A 23,205-nucleotide genomic window follows, 5' to 3' on the forward strand; every position below is an offset into this window, starting at 1 on the left:
AATTATTTTTGTAATTGATTGCTCTGACGATTAATCAATTAATCACATAAAAAGTTGTATCGTTCTGCAAATTTTTTTATTTAACCACTTAAGCCTCATTTATGCAATATTATATATAAATAGGATAAATTTAACAAAGTCTGAACAAAGTGAAGCTAAATCTGCCACTTGAGGAGTTCTGGGTAAAACCTATCAAGTTGTTTTTATCTTAAATGCAAAATGTTCATATTTTTAAACATTTTTACTTTATTGCTCTGAATATATTGTTCTTTCAGCAAAATAACATCTTTTTTTAAGTCTATACACCCGTTAATGATTAATCAAGTAATTATTGCAAGCCTTGATTAATCCGATTAATCATTTCATCCCTTGTTATAAGTACAGAGGTCTGTATTGTCTGAACTGGAGTTGCTGGGTCGTCACTTACTCTGACCTTCTAGGGAATTTCCTGGGACTTCCTCTTCGGGGAAAATTGGCAGCGAAATGTTTTCCACTTGGTCTTCCAACTACTTGTCTGAGGTCATCGTTGACGTCTTTCCTTCCTGGAAATCCTCTACGCTATAGAAGCAGTTGACCTCTCCTAATATAATGCATGCAGTGCCTTGGAAATGTATGCACAACCCTTTTGCTTTTTCATATCTGGTATGAAAAAGCAGACTCAGAGGTGTTTACAGAACTGCTATGTTTACACACATTTTTAAAAGAGCTTGATGGTATAAATAGCTTCAAATCAATCAACTTCATAAGAAACCCTTCAAAAGAATCTGACTCCAGAAATAAGCCCAGATTTGACCCTTTTCCAGTTTATTTTGGTGTACCCCAAGGTTCTGTTTTGGGCCCACTTGTTCATTTTTTTTCTAATTTTCTTTCTGGTAATATTTTGAGGCTTAAAACACATTTGCAGTATTGTACTAAAGTGCAAAGATGTTTCAGTACAAACATAAAATAATTACATTTTAACATATCTTCATAACTGTTTTATGTTTCGCTATAAAATTTAGCAATTATTTTGTTGCTCAGCATTAGTTTTTACTAGATCCAAAGCAATTGTTTACTCTGAAATGTATTTATAGCTATCCCAGTAAAGGGAGGTGAACACATATACCTGCCACACTATTCAGATATTTTGTTTTTGTAAATCAGCTTCATGATTATGGACTACTTTTTTAAACAAGGTGGTGGCAGGCACAGCTGCAATTTAATTGGTTGGCTGGCATATCTTGTGTGTTTGAATGGCCCAGTCAAAGTCCAGACCTAAATTAAATTATTCTACTATATTACATTTGAGGTTTTCCAATAACTTTTACTCTAAAAACCCACAAAAACCTGCGAGTGAAACTGAGAAAGCATCAATCGGAAGAGTTTTCCAGGTCATTTGCAGCTTTAATTGTGTTTCGTTCCAAAGGTAAATGAGATTACAGGCGATTAGTGAAGACGTTTATTTCAATACAGCACACTGAGAGTTCAGGAACCACAGGAAACCATCTGGTCTTAGTGGCATTAGGAGAAAATAGTGCACCTGTCAAGTGGAAGTAGTTTCAAAAAACAATGAAATGCATGTTTTCACCTGTTTGTTTTTCTAAAAGGATGTTGGAGTGTCTCTGTTAAGATTTATTCCCTTTTTTTTTGCATTTGTTCTTTTTTTATTTGTTGATTTGTTGAACAATTATTCCTCCTTGTAGATACTGTCCAGCTGGAAGGATTTCTTCTTTTTTTATTTTTACTTTTGGATGTTGTGCGTAACCGTGGCAACAATTTACAGTTTTTTAGGTAGTAGCTGGTTGGCATCTCAAAAGCTCAGATAAAACCTGAATTACAACACAGACTTGAAAAGATTTTATGAACCAAAAAACTGAAAGAGAGAAGGAGGAAGTTCAAATTGTCTCTCCCATTTATCATAAAGTATGTTGTATCCCCTACTCCAACATCCCTCTGAAATGAGGTGGATTAGCCAGGTTTGACAACAACTGATGCCGTCATCCAGGACATGTTGCTGTGGAATAGTATCTCTGCTGCCCAGATGCTGAAATGTTAGCATATCAAACAGTCTTCAGTCAGAGGCCTCTTCAGATTCATTGGATGATTGACTGCTGCTGGAGATCCTTCCTGCCAAACAGCATCGCCATCCACAACAGCTTTGAAGATATGAGTCAAGACATTAGATTTCCATTATGGATAAAGTATTAAACTAAATTAATAGTAGCTGTCACATGAAATTAAATGTCAAAATAAAAACAAAACTTATTTTAAAAAGTTAATTACAGTATAAAGTGTTTACAAAGTTATTAAATTGTTATATATACATATATAATTAATAAATTTTGTGGAATGTTCCCGTTGCTCTGTGACACACCTGAAGTAGTAATAACAGCAGGTAGGTGAATGACTGAAAACATCAAGTATGTAATCGTATACACAAATATTCAACTATTACAGTTTATTGAGGTCCAAGTTTCCATCATGGTCAGTCTGTTTAAAAAGTCACCGGTCCAAGCAGATCTCCTTGGTGCTGACGGTTGTCCTCTTCCCCCACTGGTAGATGAAGTCAAAAACCGATGCTGTGGTCCTTGCAAACAGGCTGGTCCACTTCATAGCCGCCACTATCCCCTGAACAAAACGCCCACAATACTCCCCAAACAGCGTAGTGTAGCGGGCCAAGAGGAGCAGACTCCTCCCCAACTGCTTCCCGTGGTTCACAATCAGTTTGACTCTTTGGTCATGTCTTGCCATCATTACAAACTGTGTAAGTTCAGTTAACTGTCATTATTCGTCGTGTTTGAGTTGGTAAATTTAGTCAGACACTCCCCGAGGAGAAAAGAGGTGTGTACGCCTTTAAATTTGTCAACGGTCTCTTACAGATCCCAGCTGTCCAATCGGAGCGGAGAAAGTTCTGTTTCCGGGAGTGTTTGGTGATGTGGCTCTAAAATCCATCCGAGGAAATAAAGAACAATTAAAACCAGACGGATTTACCTGAGGAGCATCCGCACAGGTGAGTTAAAGCTGATTTTTATTTCAAAAATGTACGCCACCGACTGAGGTGCGCAGCTGTCAGGCGGAAAAAATAGTAGAAAGTCAGTGAAGCTCAGGAGAGGCTGTCCTTATTTACCTGTAGCAGCATTAGCTCGTCAAGCAGCTCCAGCTAACTCACTGCTCCGTGGGAAACAGTCAGTTTAAACGCTCAGCTTCCACCGAATTGCTCATCCGTCTCCATTTTATAGCATTATTTAAAAATGGCTACCATTTAAGCTTTGGAAGTTCGCCGTCAGTTTGCGCGTTTAGCTAGCAAGAATCTTCTCTCCACTAAAAGATCGACGCAGTCGTAGTGGAGCGTCCAGGAGCTTCGGAAAGCGTTCGGCTCCTTTCGGTCTAGTCCGGGAAACAGGGATAAGGGAATCTCTGCTAATGTGTAGCCTTTTGAATTTAAAGTGAAACTCAGCTGCTCTCGACTTGTTTATTTATCCCACGGTGGGCGGACTCGCCATGTCTTTTATTTATGTCCGCCTCTTATCAGGTGCAAAAGAAGCTATAATTTCTTCACACGTCACCTTTAAAGAGCCATAACACTATAAAGGCATTAAAATTCATCATTCACCAAGATAAATGACGCTCAACGTGTTATTTTTGAAGCCTTGGTCTCATAAAACTTCAGAAACGACAAAGAAGCTCTTTTTGTCGATTTTCTTGATATGAATCTAATAAAAAAGTCTAGCTTTAGCGAATTCTGCACAGAATTCACACAACAGAACAATGAACGTTGTAGAATAAACCTCATACAAATTACGGTTTTTTTTCTGCCTTTTCCATGAATATGAATTGCTGTAAGGTATATAATTAATTTTATACTAAATGTTCCTTATCCTTCTGAGTAAAATAGATAATCATAGAAATATTTTTTATTGTTCCAACAATGTGACAATATAAAAAAGAATAAAATATATAAAAACAATCCAGGGAATGTGTAGGATACACTTTTTTAAATTATGAAATGTTTAAATTTATTTATGAAGCACTTTTAAAACATGAGCTGCACCAAAGTTTTGTGTAACAGCAAAACATGCACTAATAATAACAGTAAGACAAAAACAAATTAATGAAATCACTCCAAAAAACAATAAAAGTAGAGATAAATCCTGTTACACTTGGCTTGAATGCAGGTCCTCTGCAGCCTCCAACAGTGTTTTGTTCTTTGAACCTTCACGGCTAAATGAATCTGGTTTAGTTCTTCCATCTGCTTGTTCTTGCAAAATAAATAAATACGCCTTGAACTATGTTTATTCAGCTTCAAAGGACCTGTTTCTCAGGATATCTGGTGCAGATGGGCTTCCTGTTCAACAGCTGCATTCAAGAACACTGCAGACTTGATTTACATTTCATAAAAGATGTCTGCAGTAAAAAGAAAGCCATAAAAAAGCCTTTAAATGTTTTTTATTGCTTTTGTCTCCTCACAGTCCCGACTTTATGTTAAGCCGTCTGGCCAACGTCCTCCAGGAGCTTTCTGGAGAGGAGGACACAGATGGAAACAAACAGGTGACTTCAATTCACACAATTTAACAAATAAAAATTAAGAATATCATAATCGGCTGTTAATTGAGCTTCTAAATGTGTAATTTGATGTGATAAGCTCTGCACAGTCAGGTCATTCAGTTCATATTTTCTGCTGATTACAAAATTTATTACTTTTTATTTGCAACATGGATTTAGAATTTTATTTTGTTGTATTATTGTGCTAATGATAAAATTAATGAAGAACTATTTATTACATCTTTAACTATAACGTGTTTATGTATTTATTTGGATTACCACTAGCTACATCATAAAATAACATTTATTACGGAGACAGCTACACACACTTAATATGACATTAGTAACATAGCATATTGATTCATAAATATACAATTGTAACACTTTATCTTAATTATAAACACCACAAACGGAAATATTGCTTTTCTTCAGGAAACCATTTACTTAAAAAAGTGAGAATTGAAGTCACTAATCTTCACACAATAACTGCAATTAATTGTATTTTTCAAATTTATTGATATTGATTGTTGCTTATGGTGGATAAAATAGTAAAACTAACATTTCCATCTGTGTTTTTGTTAGAAATTTCAATAATAATTGATAAATGATACCATAAATGTCCACTTGTAAGTCATGCTGTGTTTCTTTAATTACCTTCATGGTATAAAATTTTCTAAATCCCAGTTTGAATCTATAAGTTGCCCCTTTTACTCTGATACCCCCCCCAAAAAAACAGTTTCCTTCAGAAATCACATTATTGTTTGCAAAAAGGAATTAATAAAGTTTTCCCTTTTAAGTTATGCTTTTTGTCTTCTTCTTGGTGTAATTATCCGTGTTTAAAGGGCGTGTTGGAGCCTCAGCTTCCCGCCGCAGAGGGCCAGACTGAGGTGGATGCCAAGGTTCCTGAGGACGCCATGGAGAGGCTGGCCCACCTGGAGCAGCTGGTGGTCCAGCTGAAGGAGCTCATTCGAGACAAAGACACTCAGCTGCTGCAGCAGGAGACCGAGCTGACCAAGAAAGATGCTCAGCTCAAGGTAGATAACCTCACAGGGTTCCTTGTTTTTCTGCTAACTTGTTTAAAGTTGGTGTAAATGTTTCTCCTGGTTTCTGCAGAACGAGAAAGAAGAGGCGGAAGCTCGCTTCACCAAACTCAAACTGCAGGCGAAAGCCAAGATGGCGTCGCTCAACAAGCAGATAACGGAGCTGAAAGGACAAGCAGAATCAGCGGTGAGTCCAAGAGTTTACCTTCAAGCTACAGCCAGGACATTTCCTATTTTAATCTGATTTTTCTGAAACAGAAATAACAAATATTAGACAGTAGTTTTAAAAAGTGGTTTTCATCATTATTTCTTTTGTGAGTTGGATGACTGAGTATAAGAGTCAGGCTACAAGAATTTTAGTTTATTTATGAGCGTATAGTCATAAAATTAGCAGAATAAAGACAAAATTAAACCTTAAACTGATGAGAAAGTTGTTTTTATTTTTAAAAAACTGCTTCAGTAGAGTTCAGCTCTTCTAGTTCTTTGTTTCAAAGTTTTGCTGCTGATAAAAATCTGATGTTAATGTGTTAAAAAATTAAGTACTTATATTAAATATTAAGTACTATCCATAAAACTGATACCAAAGTATAACTTCACAAGATACTCAACATTTCTTATTTAAATTTTTTGTTACTTTAAAAGGAGTTCTCATAAAATTATTACTTCATTTTCCAAAAACTTTGACTTTAATATGTTAATTTGACTCTATTGTCGTATGACTGCATCCTTGAAATATTGTGACTTCATTCTCGTAATTTAAAAAATAAATCTTGAACCAATTCGAACTGAAATAATTAGAAAACTGTTTAACATCCTCATCAAGCAAGATGGCTGCCCTAAACACTGGTGCAAAAATAACCTTCAACACAAACATGTGATTTATTGCTCTGACACAAACCCCTAAATTAATTTCTCTCTCATACTTTAATCTTCTCCATCAACGCGTTTCGTCTCCTGCAGACTCCAGACGGTTCTTTCTGCTCTGCCGGCGCGGCGGCGGCCGAGGAGGAGCTTCAGGATCTACGGGCCAAGCTGAGCGAGGAGGAGGCCTGCAGCCGGCAGCTGAAGGAGCGACTCCTCGCCACCGAGCTGCTGCTTCAGGAGAAGGAGGCTGCCCACGCCGAGCAGGTGACCCCGGTTACTCAAACTAACTCGGCTGATGAGGTGTAGGTAGTGTTTAGTTAATTTAACTTGGATTGGTTTGTTTATTTTGCAGCTGCGGGTGCTGCAGGCGGTCGTCGCTGAGAAGGACGTCCGTTTTCAGGAGCAGATTCAGAGACATGAAGAGGAGCTGCTGAAGGTCGGCACACAGGACGGCACCGAGCTGCAACAGGTAGCAAACCCGGCTCATCTCTACACAAATCCTGCACTGCTAAGGTTGTCAAGAGCTAGGAGGAAGTTTTTCATGCAGATTTTCCTCTGAAATTAGAGAAGCGGTTGGTTAAACATGTACTATATTCCCCATATTCTGGTTAAGTCCTTGTTTTAGCTTAATTTTAAATCGAAGTTGTGCTGCATCTAAATCTTAAAGCTTGTATTTCTGACCTCCCAGGTTCTCCAGGCGGCTCAGCAGCGCTGTGTTGAGCTCGAAGAGGCTTTGTTCTCTCGCTCCCAAGAGCTGGAAATGCTGCAGCAGGAAGTGAGCAGCGCTGATCAACAGAAACAGGTAGAGAGCCGAATAACTGCAGACCTGACAGCTGCTGTGTCCAAACTATTTTATTCAAAAGTATTCATGAGCCAGAAAAAAACTGAAGAAAGTAAAGTACCCAGTTTTTTCTTTATTTCTTATTTTATTTTTCATTTTGGACATTTGCCGTATTAAATAAAAGCCACCAATTTGTCAAATGTTTTTAGGTTTGGTTAACAATTTTATTCTAAGTTGTCAGAACAGAATTTGTGTCACTTACATTCAGAAAAATTGCTAATTCGCCCGAGTTTAATAAATTAATAAAACAAATTTGGTGCAGCAGTAAAAATTTATAAATTGGTTCCATGAAATCTGTGACTGTGATTACAACCCCCCCCCCCATAAAATCCAATCACAGCTATTTGTTAATATTTTAACAGTTTAATGGGTTTTATAAGTACTTTCTGGCACAAACGGCCCTTTTTTGAAGTATTCCCAAATGAAAATGATTTTGACACCCGTGGTCTAGAGGTTCTTTTTGGAAAAAACACAAACAAACATGATTTTTATTTATTTGTGTGTTTTTCCTTCCAGATTTTGACGGCTCAGTTCCGGCAGATGGACCAGGAGCTAACTGAGGCCGTCCGGCTGAGAGAGGAATGGGCCGAGCAGGTCCGCCAGGGCGACGCGGAGCTCTCCGCCCTGAGGGAGGCGGCGCTCATCAGCCAGCAGCAGCTGGAGAAAGAGAAAATGGAGGTCTCCAGGTTGGAGGCGGAGCTAATTCTGATGAAAGAGGCAGCGCTGGCGGCTGCCCGAGCGCACCAAGACGCCTCAGAGAGGGACAGGGCGGAAATCACACGGCTCCAAAGTGAAATCAGAGAAGCAGAATCAGCCAGGGAGGAAACTATGGAACAAGAGAGGTCAGAGGTCAATGACCAGCAGAAAGAGCTGATGAACCTCAGGGAAGAGCAAGAAGGTGTGAAGAAGAAGGAGGAGCTTCTGGCTGAGATCTGGAGCCACCTTCGCTCCCTCGCTCCTGAAACGATGGCAGAGTGCGACCCCGCTGACCCAACTGCCCCCGTTGACCCCGCTCTGCTCCTGGACTCGGTGCGGTCCGTGGAAACGCAGCTGATCAGGCTGAAGGACGAATGCGGAGAACTGAGCGAACAGTACGCTCAGCTCACCAAGAACATGGAGTCCCTGCAGGGTAAGGGCTCTGCTGCTGTCGAAGGTTAAGCTCCTGGTTCTGGTTCTGATCGGTTTCCACGTCTGATTTCCAGAACAACTTCACATAAAAACAGCAGAACAAGAGGAGGCCGATGTCAAGATAAAACAGCTGGAGCAGCAGATCGTAGAAGTCAGTCCATCTTGATTTTCTACTTCAGTTTGTTTTATTGCCTTTTGTGTTTATTTGAAAACATTTTTCAGACTACAAGAGTCTTAATATTGAAGTTATTCACATTTTTCTTCCATTAAACCATAATTACCCATCTTCTTTTTCTACAAAGAAAAATGTTGCACACTGTGTTGTGTACAATAAAATTATGTTGCCTTTAGTAAATAAAATCCAGTTGGACTAATTAAAGGTAAGCAGGGTTGGGTTCTGACGTTCCCAACCCTCAGAACCCAACCTTTTCAAAAGGTTTTGATTGTTTGACACAAAATCAAATCACATCAGCTGAAAACGTAACAAATGTTGCCATTTTGATGGAACTGAGTTCTTTCATAATTATAATGTTTTACCATTTTTTTACTTTTACCTCGTCTGACTTCTTTTGGTGCTAAATTATGATGCATGTCTCGTGTCCACGACGTAAAAGTTGGATGAAATGCAACATGACTGTTACAGCTGCTGACACCTTATAACAATCATATCTGATTTATCTGATTTGGTAAAATCAGATTTTTGGTGGGTGAAAAGATCGGAACTGGACCGTTAGGACTGTTGAATTTGTGTCGCATTCAGCTGCTGTATAATCGTCTAAAAGTTATAAGAAGATCTATCTCGACTGGCTTTGGGCGCCCTTACTAAACTAAGTGCAGTTTGCAAAGTCACCTTTTCCTTGGAGGTCAGAAGAGATGGACGGGTTCTGTCCTCCCTGTTCCGGGTCACAGCTTTAGTCTGGACAGGTGATCTGCACCTGTCTAATGCAGGCCAGGCGGGACACTGTCTGTCTGTCTGTATGCTTCATCTCAGAGGGAGGAATATTTAATCCCCTCTCCACTGAGCCGACCTTCACCTTGAACTACAGGCTCATGAGCCACACTGCTAATTCAGATTTAAACTGGGAGAATATTTCAAAACATAATCTGTGTTTTGTTTTTATTTAGAGGACTTTTGTTTTTAAATATTAAACTATTTTATCTAGATTTAGTAAAACATATCATGTCCTTTTTTCTTAGATGTCCGACACTGAAGCATCTCTGGATTCATCCCAACCTGATAAAGGTAAATTAATTTTTGTCTACATGGTACACTTCATAAATTAAATGTGAATAGCAACAAAATTATTCATTTAACAGATTGAATCCTATTTTCCTTATTTGGTCAAGTCAAGGACAAAAAGTCGTGATATTTATTTTAAGTTTACAATCTAGGGCAGTGGTGGCCAAAGTGGGTCCTGGAGGGCCGGCATCCTGCACGTTTTAGTTCCCTCCCTGGTTTAACGCTCCTGGATCAAATGATGGCTTGTTAGAGGCCTAAGAAGAACATGGACATGCTGAGAAGGTTGTTGGTGCCACCAGGGAGAAAACTAAAACATGCAGGCCCTCCAGGACCTACTTTGGGCACCTCTGATCCAGGGTATGAATGTTGTAACTAATTGGCCGGATGGATGGATGGATGGATGGATGGATGGATTATTCTGCATATTTTTTATTTAACAACTTAATCTTAATAATTGGTATTAGAAATGCATAAAAAATACAATTGAGCAAATCTGTTCCTTTCTTACATCAAAAATAAACATGTGAGAAACTAAGCCACTTCTACTTAACATCAATACAGTGTAAGCCTAACAAAAATGGGATTTTGTTATATTTCTTTGCAATAATTTGAGGCTGTTTAAGATGACTACCATAATTTATTCTGTAATTTCAGTCACATTAAGTTTGAACTTTACATTTAAATTCCTCGATCACACTATCATGATGTGGAGCTGGTCAAATATTTTTATTTTTGCAGAACATATATTGGCGCTGGAGCAGCAGCTTGTAGAAAAAGACAATGAGCTAGTTGCCTTACGAGAATCCATCCTAGTTGCTACAAAACAAACCTCAGGAGAAGCTGAAATAAACCAAAGTCCGAATCAAGATTCTACCGGAGCTCCTGCTGATTCAGTGGAAGACGTACAAGATGAAGAGACCACCTTAGTTGCAGAAGAAACCTCCGTCCTCTCCATCCCTGCTGATAGCGAAAGCAGCCCGGAGCTAATCGGACTCCACTCCGAGTCTCCTGAAGAATCAAAGGGAACCTCCTCAGATGAGATGGTCACCAGCACTGATTCGGAGGTGGCCCACAGCAGCTGGACGCTCCTGGAAGCCATGAATCAAGACGGCACTCAGGAGTGGCCCTCCGTCCCGCAGGATGTTGGTCAGTCCTGGGTGGCAACAAGCATGGAGCAGGAATCCTCCCAGTCGTCATCTGTGGTCCAAGCCCAGCTGACCCAACAGAGTTCCTCCTCTACCGATGAAAATGTCAATCTCTTTGCTCAGGCTTTAGCCGAGGAGCTGCAGAAGAGGTACGGTGAACTTCTGGCAGAGCTGCAGGGGCTTAAAGACGCAGCTGCAGCATCACAGGAGAGAATCAAGATCCTAGAAGAGGAAGTGCAGTCTCTCACCGTCACCAAAGAGGAAGTTGAGGCAGAAGCACTCAGGTTGTCCAAGGAGCTAGAAAACAGCAAAATGATGGAGAAACAGAGTCTTGAAATGAAACTTCTGGAAGAAGAATTGGAGATTTTAAAGAATGAAAATAAAACCAAGGAGGAGAAGATTGAGGCTTTGCAGGCAGATTTGGAAACAGCTCAGCAAGCTCTGTCTGAGCAGGAAGGTGAGGCGAGGATGCTGAGCGCTCAGCTGGAGGACGGAGAGCAACGCTCCTCCGAGCTGCAAAAGAAGCTTCATGAAATGGAAAACAGCCTGTTGGAGCACTCTCAGTTTTCAGATCTTCACAGCGAGTCTCTATCAAAAAAGGACTCTGAAATTCAAGAGCTGCAGCTTCTTCTCACCCAGAAAGAAAAGGAGGTGACGGAGCTTAACGACAGCATGTCCGCCAGGCTCCTTCAAGCAGAAGAAGAGAAGTTTGAGATGAAAGGGGAAGTGAGTAAACTCAAGGAGCAGATGGAAGAGCTAGAGAAGGTCAGAGATGATCAACAGCAAGCATCTAATGATGACGAAGAAGTAGTTACCTTGAGGAATGCGAAGGAAGTCTTAGAAGTGCAACTGGCAAACACAAAGAAGAAGTTTCAGGCTGCTCTGGTTCAGCGCAAGGAGCTCATGAAGAAAGTCAGCGAGTTTGAGAAGGAAGCAGAACAATGGAAGAAGAAAGACGAGACAGAAGGACCTTTTGAAAAGCTCCCTCAAAGACCTGAGATTCAGGACTTGGAGGACAAGATCATGAAGCTAGAAGAATCTTTAAGATCCAAAGAGGAAGAGGTGGAGGCTCTTAAGCAGAGACTTGACCATCAGGATCAAGTCCTTGCAGAGACAATTGCTCTGAACAGAAAGCTGAGCGAAAAACAGCCTGAACCCACTTCTGAAACGGAAAACTTGCAGTCTCAAGTCGCTTCTCTTGAAGCGGAGTGTGAAACGCTCCAGAAGAAGTTTCAGGAAGCCCAAGAATCCCGCAAGGAAACCATCCGCAAAGCCAAAGAGAAAGACAGGCACCATCGTGAACAGATGAAGCAGCTGAAAGATGACTTCAACGAGCTAACCGAGCGATTCGACGTGCAGAGCAGCGAACAGGAAGGTCTTCTCAACAAGCTTAGAGAGCTGGAGGAAAAAGCGACCTCTGATGGAGATCCACAACCAGAACCGGCGCAAGTGTCTGCCGCAAACAGTTGGGTTCAAGAGGATTGGGTGGACTTTGCTGCATCCGAAACAGATTCATTGAAACCACAGGCAAGTGATCCCATTCAGCATCCTCTGGAGCCGTCTCCTCTTGCATCTACACAAATGGAAGAATCTCTTAAAGTTCTTCAAGACGAGATCCAAAATTGTCGGCAAGTGAACACTGAGCTGGAGAAGCAGCTCCAGGAAACTCACAGCAGCCTGTTGCTTAAGGAGTCTGAGATACTTGAACTGGGTAAAGACCTGGAAGCACTGAGAGAGAAGGAAAAGCAAATTGATGCTCTCTATGAGGAGATAAATGAACTTCGAGAAAAGTATCTTCAAGCTGAAGCTTATACAGAAACCCTAAAGGCAGAGATAGAAACTGCATCAAAAGCTTCTGCAGAAGCCTCCATGAAAACTCTTCAAGCTGAAGTGGAAGACTTCAAGCAGTTCCTAGACAACAAGAACCGCGAGATATCGGAACTCGGCCAGCAGCTGAGTGAGCAGAACTCCCTCATACACTCAATACAAGACTCTGTGTCTGAGAAAGATCAGCTGATAAGCTCTTTACAGGAGGAACTGAAGGCAGAGCAAGAGAAAATGCACAAGCTGCAGACTGAGCTTCCACAAAAGCAAGAAGAAGACGGTGAGGCAAAACTCCAGCAGCTTCAGCGAAAGCTTCAAGCTGCTCTGGTATCTCGCAAAGAGGCCCTCAAAGAGAACAAGACCCTAAAGGAGCAGCTCACTTCGGCCGAGAAGTTAGTTGCCGAACTGCAGCAGAAGAGCGATTCAACAGAAGAAGAGCTTGAGAGTCTAAGAGGCGAAAGAGCAAAACTAATCGAGGAGGTTGATCGGACGTTAATGGAGAACCAAAGTCTGGGGTCGTCGTGTGAGAGTCTGAAGCTCGTAATGGAGGGAATAATCAATGAGAAGGACGCTTGTAAGAAGGAGGTGGACTTGGCAAAGGAAGAGGCAGTAAGGGTGTGTAAGGAGTGGGAGGAGAAGGTCCAAGGGATGAAGGAGGAGTACGAGACTCTGCTCAAGTCTTACGAGAATGTGAGTGACGAGGCGGAGCGTGTGAGGAAGGTCCTGGAAGCCGCCCGGCAGGAAAGACGGGAGCTGGCGGCTAAAGCGAGAGCTCAGGAGACTGCAAGGCAGGAGAGCGAGAGACGAGCAGAGGAGGCGCAGAAGGAGGTGGACACAGTGAAGGACAAAATGAGGAAATTTGCAAAGACAAAACAGCAAAAGATAATGGAGCTGGAGGAGGAGAACGAGAGACTCAGAGAGAGGCAGGAAACTTCAAAACCAGATGATCTGGTCATCAAAGCTGAAGCAGAGCGCCTTCAGGAGGAGATGAGAGCTCTGCAAGCAGAGCTGGAAGCTGCAGCAACGGAAAGAGATGCTCTAAGGCAGCAGGTTGAAGAGCTGAATGGAAAACTCGCAGACATGGAGGCAACTCAACGCAGCTCTGCGCCTGGTGTAGAGGAAGTCATCACTGCAACGCAATCAGACGCCATCTTGACTGCAGCAGAGCCACAATATGATCTTGCGATTGCAGAAGAAAGGGAGAAGGGTCAAGCTTTACTGGAAGATAAACTGAGGGAGATTGAGATTCTGAATGCAGAGAAGGAACTCTGGCAAAAACGAGAAGCTGAACTGGCATCTCTTGAACAAGAGCTGCAGGAGAGCAAAAATAACGAGAACCGTCTGGAGAAGAACCTTCAACAGAGCAACGAGAGAGAAAAACACCTGACTGAAGACGCTTCAAAGAGGGAAGCTAAGCTTAAAGAACGCCTTGAGAGTCTCGAAACCGAAAAAGACAACCTGGAGGAGCGTCTGATGAACCAATTGGCCCAGCTCAATGGGAGCATAGCCACCTACCAGCAAGAAGCAGCAGACAACCATGAGCAACTCGCTGAGATACAGCGAGAGGTAGAGCGGCTGGAGGCTGAGGTCCAGAGTGAGAGAGACCGAGCCGCCAGGCTGGAGGAGGATGTGAGGCAGGCCCGGCGAGAGAGAGCCGAAGCCGAGGCAGAGTCCGGAAAGCAGAGGGAACTGGAGCAGCAGCTGAGGTCTGCCCAGAGGGTCAAAGAAGGCAGCCAAAGCCGAGCAAAGCAGCTGGAGGAGCTACTGAGGGAAAAGCAGCTAGAAGTGCGGCAGCTTCAGAGGGACTCCATCCAATATCAGGAGAAGATCAGTGAAGTTGGACGTGAAGTCAAAGCCCTGCAGCTAAGCCAGGAGGAGCTCCGAGGCAGGCTGGAGCAGTCAAAGATGGAGACCGCCAAAACGTTAGAAGATCTCAAGAGGTCTGAAACAGAGATGGAGAGTTGCAAAATCAAACTAGCAGAAGCGCGGAAAGAAGCAAGTGAGGCGGTCTCTGCAAGAATGGCCATTGAGCAAAGCTTCCAGCAGAAAGAGGCTGCGCTGAAGGCTGAGGCAGAGCAGACTCTGGACTCTGTGAGATTCAGGCTGGGAGCTGAGCTGAAGGAGACAGAGCTCAGACTGGAAGAGGCCTACAGCGAGCGGGAGAAGGAGGAGGAAGCTGCTATGGAAGCCAGAGAGGTGGCAGAGGCAACAGAGAGACGAGCCCAGGAGACCCAAGCCCGTCTGGATGAGACTCTGGCCAGGTTAGCCGCCTTCTCTCGCAGCATGTCCTCCCTGCAAGACGACAGGGACAGAGTTCTGGATGAAGCCCGGCAGTGGGAGATGCGTTTCAACAGCGCTCTGCAGGGGAAGGAGGCTGAAGTCCGTGAGGCTGAAACACGCGCCAAGGAGCTCGCAGATCAGCTTCAGAAAGAGAAGGCGCTGAAAGAGGAGTTGGAGCAGTCTGTAAACAGGTATATCTTTTACATTTGTTTTGCTACATTTGCATATTAAATTTCTGGTTGCATCAGTTCCTGTTAATGCAACCGAGATGGCTGTCAGCTACAAAATTCCCAGATAAGTGACGTCACAGGAGAACTATGTATTGTCTTAGTTTTTGTTTCTGACAATACATCATTAAATTTCAGCCATGAACTAAAAATATTTGGCGTTTTAGGTTACAGAGAGCAGAGAAAGACTGGCAGCAGAGATTGGAAGAAGAGCAAAAGAAAGTCATGGAGCACCAAGTGGTTCTTGATCAGGAAAGATCGAAGCTGGAGGAAACCGCATCCGAGTTGGTATCTGCTCAGAACGAAGTCGGCGTCCTCAAAAACACACTGGAGAGTCTGAGTCAGAGGGTGCGGGCTCTGGAGGAGGCAGTCAGCAGACAGACTGGCGAAGTGGAGCGGGCCAGAACCGAGCTGAGGGCGAGGGAGGCCGAGGAGAGGCGTCTGTGTCTGAACGTGGAGCAGCTGGAGACGGACCTGCGTTCCTCCAAGGTTCTGACGGAGAGTTTACAGACGGAGCTACAGGAGAAGGAGAGGAGGGAGGTGGAGCTGCTGGGGGAGAAGGAGCTTGCTGTCGCACAGGTAAACTAATACTTTCTTCTTCTAGCAAACAACTACAGGTAGCACTACTGCCACCAACTGGTAAGAAGTGGGAACTACAGATGCATTCTTTCATAAATTCCTCTCTAGGAATTAATTTCATCCTAGTCCAGTTTTAATCTGTTTTTCGGTTTCTTTTCCGAAAACGAAATTACAATTACAATTACATTTTTGAAAAATGGCTTTTATTTCAATTATCCTTTCGTGAGATGTACAACAAAATAATAAGACAAGTTGTCTCGGGGTGCATCTAACAATTATTTTAATTATTGATAAATCTATTTATAATTGTATGTATTTTTGCTGGGGGGGTTTTAGCAAATGAGTTGTACACGCTAACAATTAATTGATTAATCAGATTAATTGTTTCAACCATAGAGGCTGCAATAATTTCTGTTTAATTACATGAATATAGTGATATATTACCAGAATAGATACACAATTTTACCAGAAAAATTACTTAAAATTCAGAGAAAAAACTTCATTTTAAAGAGGAAAGCTTCTAGAGTTTGAGATCTAACGTGATCATTTGATTGTTTCAAAGTCGTGCTACTGAAAATATGATAATACCAAATCATAACTTCACAAGATTCTCAGCATTCTGTATTTAATTTTTAATTTTATTTATTCAAATTTGAGTTTTCAAAAATTTACTTTATTCTTCAATATTATAGTAATATCAAGGATTTATTCTTGTATTATTTTATTCTCTGACTAAAAAATAAAAACAGAGCCTGGCTCTAATGGTCTTTGACCTGAATTCAAAGTCTAAAGATGGCCGCCCTGGGCGCTGACATCATTCTGAACTATAGAAACCTAAGGAGCGCATTGGTGAAAAAAAAAAAAATGTATTAAAGCCCTTTTCAAATATTTTGTTTCTGCCCATAACTTCCTCCAAAAGGCAGCAGAGGAGGCGCGGAGAGAGGCTGAGAGCCGGGCACAAGATGCCGAAAGGGAGCTGGAGCGGAGAAGAGGAGAAGTGAGGGATCTGGAAGGAAAACTACGGGAAGCACAGGAGGAGAGCAGCAACCGGAAAGGCAGACTGGACTCTTTCACCAAGGCGATGGGGTCCCTGCAGGACGACAGAGACCGAGTTCTCAGCATGTACAAACAGCTGGAGGAGAAACACCTGCAGGTAACCTGAGTGCAGGAGAGAAAAGCTTGATCTTCACAGCACTTGGTGACGAAAGCTTTCCAGATGAATCTGTTAAAGGAGACTTTCTAACTTCAAAGACATGGAGCGAGGATGAATCATCATCACTATTGATGATTCATAAATTAAAACATCATTATTGTTTTAATTTATCATGTGATTAGCTGATTTATTTATTTTTATTGCGTCAGACCTAATCACGGGTCAATTAAAGGTTGAACCTGTTTGCCCTGTGTGTCGTCTTGCAGGTGATGATGGAGAAGGACGGTCTGATCCAGGAGGCGGCGGTGGAGAACAACAGCCTGAAAGAGGAGCTTCGCTCTCTGCTGGTCCAGAGAGACGACATGCACGCCGAACAGGCCAAGCTGTCGGCTCAGCTCCACGGATATCGAGACGAACTCACACAAGTGTTAAGCATGAAGGACTCCCAACACAAACAGCTTCTGGCAGCTCACAGGGAGCACATCTTGACCTTACAGCGGGAGCGCGAGGAGCTGGAGGCTCAGCTGAGGACCAAAACAAAAGAAGAGACGCAGAAACTGGAGATGGAGACTCTTAGTCGAGCTTCGCAGGTGATGGACGCACCTGGAGCGGAAGTGGAGAAACTTAGGGAGCAGCTGCAGGGGGAGCGCGGCCGAGCCGAGGCTCTGGAGGAACGGCTCGCCGCCGAGAGCAGGGAGCTGGCCGAGCTGCGCTGGGAGGGCGGCGTGATGCGCACCGAGTCGGAGAGCGCCCAGGAGAGGGTGGCGGAGCTGGCCCGCGACCTGCTGATCGTGGAGCAGCGGCTGCTGGAGGAGACGGACACCACCAAGCAGCTGAGGCAGCAGAATCAGCAGCTCGCCGACGCCGTGGCGGCGCTGCAGGAGGCCAGAGAGGAGGCGGCGCAGAAGGTCAGAGAGCCGGAGGAGAGGAGCAGGGCGGCACAGAGCAGCGCTGGAGGGTCTGCTGGAGAGGTGTGGGGCCTGAAGAACGCCCTGCAGGCCCTGCAGAACGACAGGGAGAGATTGGTGAGCTGAAATCTGCTGCTTTTATTTTGTCAACACTTTTCTTCGCTCCGTTTTAACGATGCTGCTAAAGATTGTATTAGTGATTAATTTATTGATAATCCTGACGATTGCAGAATGTTCCAACGCTCTTCTGTCCAGACTTTTATTCAGCCTTTTGTGTTTTTTACAGTGGAGTACTAATGGCACACTAAGAAGATGAAAAAAATCTTTTTGCAAGAACTTCAGCTCAACACATTGTTTATTCTCATGTCATTACAACTTCTTATTACAAGAATAAGCGGTTGTAATAAAAGTAATAAAAGTAATAAAAGACTTTATAAAAGTCCAAGTTTTATAAAGTCCATCTTTATAAAAGTTGGACTTTATTCACATGACTTTTTTTTCTTGTACTATGACTTTATTGTCATTATTTTTGACTTTATCCCCATAATATTGTAACTTTTATTGTTTAAATTTAACTTTACTCTCATATTATTTTGACTATTTTTCTGGCAATATTCTGGATTCTCATATTATTCTGACCCTATTATTGCATTAGTTTATTTTATGTTTTCTTTGTATAGCCCCAAATATTTTTTTCTATATTAGAAATAAACTAAAACTTCTAATAAAAAAATCAATTCCTTTTTTTAAATGAGGAAATCAACATTTTTTTTTCAGTGAATGTTTGATTATTTGTAGTAAAATATACGTCTGGAAATACTTCTAACATCAACAATTGAAAAGCTCAACCTTTTCTACTTAAAATCAATGCTGATTGATTGGACAATGAAAGGTGTTTTAAAATTAGGTTGTTTTTTTTAACCAAATTTATAGTTCTGGGGAGAATAAATCTACATAGAAATGTATTTTTTGCATATTTTAAGTGTAATATATATATATAATTTTTTTTTTTACGGTTTTGGCATATTTACTGCTCTGCCTATATTGTTCTTTCAGCAAATGGCCTTTTTTTGAGTTTGTATACTCCAGATAACGATTAATCGATTACTAAATTAGTTGCCGATTATTTCAGTAACTGATTAATGATGATTAATCGTTTCTGCTCTCTTCTCTTTATGTGCAGCTGGAGCAGCTGAACACGCAGACGGCCGAGCTGAAGAAGCAAAAGTTTGACCTGGCTCGGCTGGGAGCTGGCGAGCTCATTAAAATCAGCCAGGAGCTTTTAGAGGAGAAGAAGAAGAACGAGGAAATACTGGAGGCCGTGACGCGGCTGGAGAGCGCGGCGGAGAGAAGCAAGCAGGAAACAGAATCCCTCAGGTTCTACTTTCCCCAAAACACTTGGACATTTAGAGATTAATCTCAGAAATTTTCTACAAAACAAATCTTAAAATTGTATTAGTTTTTTATAGAAAATTTCTGAGATTAAGTTGAAAGTTTCTTTCACTTTATACCAGGAGAATTTTAGCTCCACTTCCCTTTGTTTCCATCTAGTGTAGCTAACAATTATTTTACTGATCCATTATTATGACAATTGGTTGCATTAAAAAAACTGGTACATTCTGCTGATTTAAAAAAAAAATTATTTAACATGTTCAGCCTTTCTTTTATAACTAACATCTAAGGCCATGTGAGAAAATGAAATTGAGAGTAAAATCAGAAAATTGCAAGAATAAAGTCAAAATATTAAAAATTTGCTAGAAAAAAAAATCAAAAATGTTTAATCGTGTCAAATATTCTAGAAAAATCTAGAAATTTCTTAGTTTCAAAAGTCTGAAATTTGCAGATTTATCTCAGATGTTTTCTAGAACAAAACAAAAATGCTTAACTTAATAGAAACTTCTTGAAAATTCCTGAACTTGATCTCAACATTTCTGAGTTTTTTCTCAAATTGTTTTAACTTTTGGAGCTCAGAAATATTTTTCTAGAAAATTTCTGAGAATAATAAAAATTTTTCTAGAAATTTCCAAATTTTTGGAGTTTGGAAATTTTCTTGTATTTTTCTAGAAAAATTCTTAGATTAATCTCAAAGTTTCTTAGTATTTTTGCTTAGCAATTTTTTGACCTTTTCTAAGTTTTTGAAAAAAAATTAAAAATTCAGAAATTAATCATAAAATTTAAGGGGATTTTTTTTCGCAAATGTTAGATTTTTGGAATTCGCTAATTTTGTTTTCTTTTCTAAGAATCTTAGAAACTTTCTAGTCAAAACAAGGAAATTTCTGGGTTTTTGGGTGGAAATTTACTCTTTGTATTTTAATTATTTTCTTTTAACACGCCGTTGCAGATTTTTCTGCATTGTTAAATTTAAGTGGTGAAATCAATTTAAAATATTTTTTGCCTTTCAGGCTGGAGCGGATGGACTGGCTGGCTCAGGCAGAGCAGCTGAGGCAGCAGACGCTCGCCACGCTCTCGGAGAAAGACCAACAGCTGCGGCAGCTGGCCGCCATGTTGGAAGAGACTCGACTCCAGAAGCCCAAACTCAAACGAGAACAGCTCCAGAGACAGGTAAGCAGATGAAAATATGTAATTTAGCAAAGTGTTTTTTTTAGTTTATTTATATCTAAAAACCTGCAGGGCACAGAGGAAGGAGACGACCCACCTGGAGCGCCGCAGGACCGCAGCAGCCTGACCGACGGCCGATCCTCCAAAGCGGAGCTCCTGGAGCTTCAGCAGAGGTATTTATCAAACTCTTCATCCAGGAAATGACACGGTAGATGCTGATTTTGGTTTTCTGTATGTCAGACTAGAAGAAGAGACTCGGCAGCGGCTGGCGGTTGAGGAGCAGCTGATGGCGACACAGGATCTCCTCAAACGGTACGAACTTTAAAAAACAGAAAATCCTCCTGGGCTGCGACAAAACTACGAAAAATAATAAACTAGAAAGAAACCAGCAAAAGTTAAAAATAAAAACATTATAGCAATAATAATAACCCTGGATATAATAAATGATCAAAAATAAAATAAATTATTAGAAAAATACAAAAAATGTAATTTTACTCATTATATTATTTAATTAATGTAACAAAATAATACAAAATACTATTATATGGTAAACACATTTTTCATCAATATAAACAATATGAACAACAAAATTAATCATATATAATGTTAAATTATTTTTAGAATCCATTAATAACTAATAACCTAAATAATAAAAATAAAGTCGTAAAATAAATATTAAAATGCAGGAGTAGTAACAATAAAAATAGTAAATGCATTAACTAATTAATTAAAATTAATTAAAACGAGAATAATTGAATGAATGAATGAATCACCTGATGTTTTTATTGTCTCCATCAGTCACAGCCAGGCGTCATGGCACTCTGCAAACGAAGGGGATCTCTCTGAGACGGCTGTGTTTATCGAGCCACCAGAAGGCGTCGTCACCCGGGTTAGGCTCATCCGTCACCTTAACAGCTGCAACAATAACCATCCATGATCCTAACGTTGTGTTTTGCTCTGGCAGACCCGCAGAGGAGGCCCCAGCTTGCTGCGGATGCTCCGCGTGGCGTTCTGCTCCCGTCAGCGAACCCCTCTGCTGCTCAGCCTCTACCTGCTCACTGTCCATGTACTGCTGCTCCTCTGCCTGGGCGGATACCTCTGAAAAACCGTTCCAAATAACACGAGAGAAGGTCCAAGAAAATAGATATGTGTTGGTTATAATTCTTGTGTGATATATAGTAATTTAATGAAGGGTCCAAAGGATGTTCTGTACAAACGGTGCACTTTAATCGTTTAGCCAAAGTATATACATTTACTTCAGGGGGTGTTTGTTTCAACTCTTTGGTCATAGGTGACCTCAAGTCACCTACAAGTGGGAGATTTTGCTTCAAAACGGATGCAAAGGGAAAATATCTTAATATTACTTAGTAAAATAAACAAATGCAACATTCAACTATAATTATGGAGACTAGAAATTGTCTTCTATGGTAGATCTGAGCCACCGCTTTTTCACATCAAAAGGGACTGGCGAAGGTAGTTCGGCTGTCTTATGAAGATCCCCCCAGTGTGAAGGTTTCCTGGGTTTCCCTTCCAGATCTGATGAGTTGAAAGAAAGACAATGGATGGAGGAAGAAAAGATGCCACCAAGTCTTTTGGAGGTGTTGTACATCATGTGCCTTGTAGATTTGAGCTCGGAGTCTTTCCAGTTACAGTTACAGTTCTGAAAATCCACAAACATTCTGTGTATTGTACTGGGATTTTACAGTAGGGGCCTACATGAAGCAGAACATAATTGAGGTGGATGAAAAATGATGCATGGTTTCTTACATGGGGGATTGATTTGTGTAGTGCACAACTAATAATTCCCCTTAAACTCGGCTCTATCTGTGAAAACATATGGAAAACTATGCACAAAGTTTCTGATACGAAATAATTCAAGAGGTGTGAATACTTCTTTAAAGCACCACATACTGGAGCTAACATCCTGTGAAAGAGTCAAAATTGCCTCGAAAAGTAGCTAAAGTAACTATGCTAGGTAAGCTAACTCTCCTGGGCTTGCTAAGCTAGCTGTGAGATTAACGGTTGTTTCGAGGAAACGGTTTGAAATAAATTACTTCAAGTTGAGTTTATGTGATATTTATCTCCTCCTAACTTCCTTTCATGCACAAAAATGGTGAACGGTGCCATTTCTGGTTTTACGTCGTATCCCCTTGTCTCTTACATTAATTATGCAGTTTTTAATCCGTTCTTCAGAACTGTTTACTGTTCGTTTTAGAGACGCGTTTCCTTTTATGTCCATTACGATGTTGCTGCCTTCCAACGGATGAAGGATGACACATTGTTTGAACGATATCTCTATTAACTTAGATTTAATGTAATTCCTTGTCATGAAATAATGGTTAAATCGTCCTCCATATATATCATTCCTGTCTCGCAACACTGCGCTGCTAATTCTGCTGTCACATCCTTTACAAATCTTCGGTGTTATTTCTTGTAAATACCCGTTCGAAGGGCTGTATATGGGAAATATATCATGTAATTAAAAATTTTGGGGGTTTGGATCGAGGGAAACATTGATCTAAAGTTAATTTTCTCGGTAGGATTTTGTTTACGTCCTCGTTGGGATCATCGTGACTCAGAAAATCTAATCATTATCCTTTTGAAATTATTAACCGATAAATGAAGCGGAGGTTCAGACACTTTTTCCAGTGGGTACCGGTGTGTGTGAAACACTACAGTCGTTTTTCTCCACAGCTGGAGGGCAGGTTGTTACTGATGATGACACAAGTTTGTGTTCAAAACTTTTAATAAAGGATGTTTTTAAGTGGAAGTGAAGTTTTGTTGTTTTTTTCTTGTCTTATGGAAATATAAAAAATACAATGGTGCATAGTTTAAAAAAAAGTTGCGATACTCTAGTGTCCCCTAGTGGTGTAATTCCATTACTACAATAAAAATC

General features: G+C 41.1%; 1 protein-coding gene and 1 long non-coding RNA gene across 2 annotated transcripts; one reads left to right on the top strand and one right to left on the bottom strand.

The window, feature by feature from the left end:
• Positions 1-1,424: 1,424 nt before the first annotated feature.
• LOC122826768 lies at positions 1,425-3,450 on the bottom strand. The gene is made up of 2 exons (XR_006369864.1): positions 3,107-3,450; positions 1,425-2,920 (listed from the first exon to the last, which is right to left on the bottom strand). It is a non-coding gene; the product is annotated as an uncharacterized LOC122826768 (long non-coding RNA).
• golgb1 (golgin B1) lies at positions 2,882-23,079 on the top strand. Its single transcript, XM_044109017.1, has 20 exons — positions 2,882-2,989; positions 4,449-4,527; positions 5,364-5,555; positions 5,635-5,748; positions 6,522-6,689; positions 6,778-6,894; positions 7,114-7,227; positions 7,783-8,395; positions 8,469-8,545; positions 9,592-9,637; positions 10,373-15,074; positions 15,278-15,689; positions 16,609-16,842; positions 17,109-17,867; positions 18,934-19,127; positions 20,153-20,312; positions 20,382-20,482; positions 20,550-20,621; positions 21,108-21,198; positions 21,274-23,079. Exons 2-20 carry the CDS (start codon positions 4,459-4,461, stop codon positions 21,409-21,411), a joined length of 8,373 nt encoding a protein of 2,790 aa, XP_043964952.1. The 5' UTR covers positions 2,882-2,989; positions 4,449-4,458; the 3' UTR covers positions 21,412-23,079.
• The last annotated feature ends 126 nt before the right edge of the window (positions 23,080-23,205 follow it).

This window comes from Gambusia affinis, linkage group LG23 (assembly GCF_019740435.1).
Source record: "Gambusia affinis linkage group LG23, SWU_Gaff_1.0, whole genome shotgun sequence".
Lineage (NCBI taxonomy): Eukaryota > Metazoa > Chordata > Actinopteri > Cyprinodontiformes > Poeciliidae > Gambusia > Gambusia affinis.